Genomic DNA, 6,000 nt, shown 5'->3' with positions numbered 1-6,000 from the left:
GTGTGAATGCACCTGGATGGGTGCCCGGTCTCTGGAGGCACTTAATCCTAACTACATTTCCACTGTTGAACACTAGACAGGCATTACATGCAGCTACCTTCACAACAGTTGAGGACACAAATACTGGTTTTGGAGGTGATTGTAGGTCTCCTTTGTATTCTGTGCTTTCCCATGTACACATTTTTTAAGCAGTTCGTGATTGGCTAGAAACCTGAAAGCTGGTTTTTACCTAAAGCCACTGGAAAACTCAGCATCACCAATTCCTTAACTAATTTTCTTCTTCGATGAACTCAGTGACTTTGTCGAAAACCGTTCCTCACACTTGCAGTAGATTCTGATGCAGTTTGGAATTCCTGTGTGATGGTCTGGATAGATGTCTGCCTATTACACATTACGACTCTCTTCAACTGTCGGCGGACTCTGTCAGTCAACAGACGAGGTCGACCTGTACGCTTTTGTGCTGCAAGTGTCCCTTCACGTTTCTATTTCACTATCACATGGGAAACAGTGGACCTAGGGATGTTTAGCAGTGTGGAAATCTCGCGTACAGACGTATGACACAAGTGACACCCAATTAGTTGACCACGTTCAAAAGTCCGCGAGTTCCGCGGAGCACTCCATTCTGCTCTTTCACGATGTACGAGGTGTATTCAAGTTCTAAGGCCTCCGATTTTTTTTCTCCGGACTGGAAAGAGATAGAAACATGCGCATTGTTTTAAAATGAGGCCGCGTTCATTGTCAATACGTCCCAGAGATGGCAGCACCGTACGGCAGATGGAATTTTACCGCCAGCGGCGACAATGAGAACTGTTTTAAATCCTTAAAATGTCGACGTTTTCCTTACTTGAACAGCGTGCAATCATTCGTTTTCTGAATTTGCGTGGTGTGAAACCAATTGAAATTCATCGACAGTTGAAGGAGACATATGGTGATGGAGTTATGGATGTGTCGAAAGCGCGTTCGTGGGTGCGACAGTTTAATGAAGGCAGAACATCGTGTGACAACAAACCGAAACAACCTCGGGCTCGCACAAGCCGGTCTGACGACATGATCGAGAAAGTGGAGGGAATTGTTTTGGGGGATCTCCGAATGACTGTTGAACAGATCGCCTCCAGAGTTGGCATTTCTGTGGGTTCTGTGCACACAATCCTGCATGACGGCCTGAAAATGCGAAAAGTGTCATCCAAGTGGGTGCCACGAATGCTGACGGACGACCACATGGCTGCCCGTGTGGCATGTTGCCGAGCAATGTTGACGCGCAACGACAGCACGAATGGGACTTTCTTTTCGTCGGTTGTGACAATGGATGAGACGTGGATGCCATTTTTCAGTCCAGAAACAAAGCGCCAGTCAGCTCAATGGAAGCACACAGATTCACCGCCATCAAAAACATTTCGGGTAACCGCCAGTGCTGAAAAAATGATGGTGTCCATGTTCTGGGACAGCGAGGGCGTAATCCTTACCCATTGCGTTCCAAAGGGCACTTCGGTAACAGGTGCATCCTAAGAAAATGTTTTGAAGAACAAATTCCTTCCTGCACTGCAACAAAAACGTCCGGGAAGGGCTGCGCGTGTGCTGTTTCACCAAGACAACGCACCCGCACATCGAGCTAACGTTACGCAACAGTTTCTTCGTGATAACAACTTTGAAGTGATTCCTCATGCTCCCTACTCACCTGACCTGGCTCCTAGTGACTTTTGGCTTTTTCCAACAATGAAAGACACTCTCCGTGGCCGCACATTCACCAGCCGTGCTGCTATTGCCTCAGCGATTTTCCAGTGGTCAAAACAGACTCCTAAAAAAGCCTTCGCCGCTGCCATGGAATCATGGCGTCAGCGTTGTGAAAAATGTGTACGTCTGCAGGGTGATTACGTCGCTAAGTAACGCCAGTTTCATCGAGCAGTTAATGAGAAAAAAAATCGGAGGCCTTAGAACTTGAATGCACCTCGTACAATAACTACTGAGGTCGCTGATACGGAGTACCTGGCAGTAGGTGGCAGCACAATGCACATATTACGAAAAAAGTATGTCTTTGGAGGTGTCCGGATACTTTTGATCACCTAGTGTATATTTGTATCTTTTGCAAGAGGGATATTAATGAGGTTGTTACCACAAGGAAGAAACAAAGTTACGTGATTAATATTTTGTTTGATCCCAGTGCATGCCTGGAGTCCTGGGGCGCAATGAAATCTCCGCTGCCGCAGTACGGCAGCTTGCCGAAGGGAAACCTAAATAAACACCGCAACCCGTCTGCACTGCAGCAAAGGGCTGTACGGCCAGCTACCGCACTGTGGCAGCAGACGCTTCAGTGCGCACAACGACTGCAGATGTTCACTTGGAAACAAACAAAAAAGAATTCTTTACGGAAGAACGAAAAAACTGGTGCAAGCCGACATGGGGAAAGATCATTTTGGATTTGGGAAAAGTGTAGGAACATGCGAGGCAATAATGACACTACGATTTATGTGAGAACGTAGGTTAAGGGAAGTCAGACGTACGTTTATAGCATTTTCAGGCTACAGATAGCTTCTGACAATGTTGACTCGAATACTCTTTGAAACTCTGAACGTAGCGAGACTACAGGGAGGGAAAGGGTATTTACGACTTACGTAGAAACCATAACGGCAATTATAAGAATCCATGGTCATGCAAGGGAAGCAGTGATTGAGAAGGGGTGGGACAAAGTTGCTGCCTATTCCATATGTTATTCAGTCTGTACATTGAGCAAGCAGTAAGGGAAACCAAAGAAAAACTTGGAGAAGGAATTAAAGTGCAGGGATAAGAAGTGAAACGGTTGTTGATGATGATGATGATGATGATGATGATGGTTGGTTTGTGGGGTGCTCAACTGCGCGCTCATCAACGCCCGTACAAAGTCCCAATTTTGACACAGTCCACATTTTACACAATCCAAATTTTAACTGGAACAAATGTTGATGAAATGATGAGGACAACACAAACACCCAGTCCCTGGGCAGAGAAAATCTCCAACCCGGCCGGTATTCGAGAAAAACGGTTGAGGTTTGCCAGTGACACTGCATGTCTGTCAGAGACATAAAGGGACTTGCAAGAGCAGTTGCACGGAATGGACAGTGTCTTGAAAGGGGGATATAAGACGAACATCAACAAAAGCAAGACAAGGATAATGGAATGTAGTCCAATGAAATCAGATTATGCCGAGGGAATTAGATTAGGAAACGAAACACTTGATTTTACTATTTGGGCGGCAGTATAACTGATGATGGCCAAAGTAGAGAGGATATAAAATGTAGACTGACAATGACAAGGAAAGAGTTTTTGAAGAAAATTAATTTGTTAACATCGAATATAGACGTAAGTGTCAGGCTACTTTCACAAAAGATTTCCTATCTGTATGGAGTGCAGTTTCCATGAAAAGGCTGTGAGACGTTGCGGCCATTTGGATGCGCTTTCAATAACTTTTCTTATATCTTAATCACACTTTTATTTTTCCAACAACACCTTACGCGTTTCGATTTTCCGTCATTTTCAAAGGCAGTGTTATATCAGTAGTATAAAATTGTTCATTAGGTACAGTGTGTCACGTCAGCATTCTCAGTCACGAGTTTGCGCTTGTCTCGTGATTGAGAATGTTGACGTGACACACTGTACCTAATGAACAATTTTATACTACTGATATAGCACTGCCTTTGAAAAAATCGGAAAGTCGACACGGGTAAGGTGTTGTTGGAAAAATAAAAGTGTGGTCAAGACGTAAGAAAATGTATTAAAAATGTTTCTGTGTGGAGTGTACCACGTATGGAAGTGAAACATGGTCGATAAACAGGTTAGACAAGACGAGAATAGAAGCTTTCGAGATGTGGAGCTACACAAGAATGTTGAAGATAGATGGGTAGATCATGTAACTAATGAGGTGGTACCTAATAGAATTGGAGAGAAGAGGAATTTGTGGCACAATGTGGCTAGAAGAAGGGATCGGTTGATAAGACAAATTCTCAGACATAAAGCTATCACCATGTAATGTATTACTATCTTTATGGCGTTTCTCATCGAGCCATGTACGTTATCTCGCATTTATAGCTGCTTCTCTCTCACACAAGTAGTGATAAAAATTCAAAAATTTAGAGTCGGCAACAGCACAAGCCATTCCTAACCATTTAAAAAACAACGGAGCTGGAAAACTATTAGTTTAATTTTCTTTAATAATTTAATTACAAGTATGCAAATTTCTTTAAGTAGCCAGATAAATAGCACTCCATGTCGTGCATGAAGCAACTTGATTAATTCAGGATTGGAAATCGGAGTAAGGGGGTAAGATCGACACCAAAGAATTTATCTTTCACGTTGATTATTTACTGTAACTAAATATTTGGTTGCACACCCTAACTACACATAACTGGTGCCTGACTCGAAATATTTAAGTAAGAATTACGGGAGAATGAAACAGAGCACAATTTAACTACAGCAAGAAGAAACACAGAAGACGGGGGTGGAGGACAATTATACTATCATCTCCTTTGCATTAATACCATAAACATACCTCAGTGATATTTGCATTACGATTCTACGCATGGACTATTCTGGACAGAGGTTTAACCAATACACAAGGCTGTGTGATAATTATTTCACGTACTAACTGCGTCTGCTGCTTGCAAACGGCCGAGCTAGAGCACGTGGTGCATTCTGACTCAAACTGTCGTGCTGCTTTGTAGAAAACGCACGACAGATATTCTTGCAGAAATTTTAGCTCATTAAACAAGCAAACTGTTAAAATAAAGCGTATTGCGGTGCCGTGGTGGACCAGAAGGGTCATTGATTACCAAACACGTGGCACAAAATCGACACACAAAGACAAAAGCAATTTCCACAAAATGTAAGATTAAAAATCATTAAAAAAGAACTCGCTTCACACGCTTCAGTTAAGCTGAAGTTCTTAAGTATTTCACCAGTTAAACAAAACGAAGTCCTAACTCAACCTGCTTCCTATCACGTGAAACCCACCTTACGAGCTACGGTCCGTACTCACCAAGCGTTCACCGAAGAGTGCCCCTTTCTCTGTAGAGATTACCTAGCTCCCCGTGCAGTGGAAGCTACCAGAGGGGTAGCCCTCCGTCACCAACCTCACACACAAAAACAACCTTCGACTAAGATGGGTAAACCTCTCTGTTCAGGTGTTGTAAACCTAAATTAGTCATCCTGTGCTCTCCTTAGAACGAGAAGCAACATCGTCTGCTCCCAGCAGACGATGACCAACTCAGCGATTCCCACAAAACAAAACCGAAACCCACATTAAAACACACATATAATATTTAATATCAATAGGCCTTATTTGAGTGGAGCTAAAATCAGGTAGTAAAGTGAATAAGTTGTACAGAATTCGACAAGCGTCTTATGAAACGACTTCACAGAGACCTTTAAACCATTATAGTACTGGAGGGAAATGGGGGAGGGCTTAAAATTGTAGAGGGAGACCAAGAGATGAATACAGTAAGCGAATTCAGAAGGATGTAATTATTCGGAGACGAAGAGGCTAGCACAGGATAGAGTAGCTTGGAGAGCTGCATCTCTGTACTGAAGACCATAAAAACAATAGCAACAATTTCATTTCTTTGATGTGATAACATCAACCTTATTACTACCCCTGGTAAACCAGAGTTGAAATGACAGTAGTGGAAAAACATACGATTTGCCTTGTAGGAGGTACGTTATTGTAGTATGGGTGGTGGGCGACAATCGGATACAACTAAATGAATGCCCGCAGGTTTCCCCGTGCCGTGCGCGGAGTGCGTCAGCTCGCTGCTGAGGTGCTGCCGCCTCAGCGACGCCGCGCACCAGCATCAACATCAACACCGCCACCAGCATCAGCATCAGCGTCAGCACCAACATCAGCATCAGCAGCAGACGTACACGGTGCACAGCCCGCGCCCCATACGGCCCTACACCAACAGTGAGTACTGACTGACGCGTTCGCATACCATTGTTTGAGAACAGGTTTCTCATAAGAATACTATAATTTTACCA

The 6,000-nt window shown here is 43.7% G+C and overlaps 1 protein-coding gene across 1 annotated transcript in view; it reads left to right on the top strand.

Moving 5' to 3' along the window:
* The first annotated feature begins 5,730 nt into the window (after positions 1-5,730).
* Positions 5,731-6,000, top strand: part of LOC126106114 (homeobox protein H2.0-like) — a 107,137-nt gene continuing 106,867 nt past the window's right edge. Inside the window, exon 1 of the mRNA XM_049912360.1 lies at positions 5,731-5,926. Coding sequence (XP_049768317.1) covers positions 5,731-5,926 — 196 coding nt within the window. The remainder of the gene's footprint in view (positions 5,927-6,000) is intronic.

Source organism: Schistocerca cancellata, chromosome 10 (assembly GCF_023864275.1).
Source record: "Schistocerca cancellata isolate TAMUIC-IGC-003103 chromosome 10, iqSchCanc2.1, whole genome shotgun sequence".
NCBI lineage: Eukaryota > Metazoa > Arthropoda > Insecta > Orthoptera > Acrididae > Schistocerca > Schistocerca cancellata.
The sequence above is the reverse complement of the archived record's forward strand: the minus strand, read 5'-3'. Positions and strand labels throughout refer to the sequence as shown.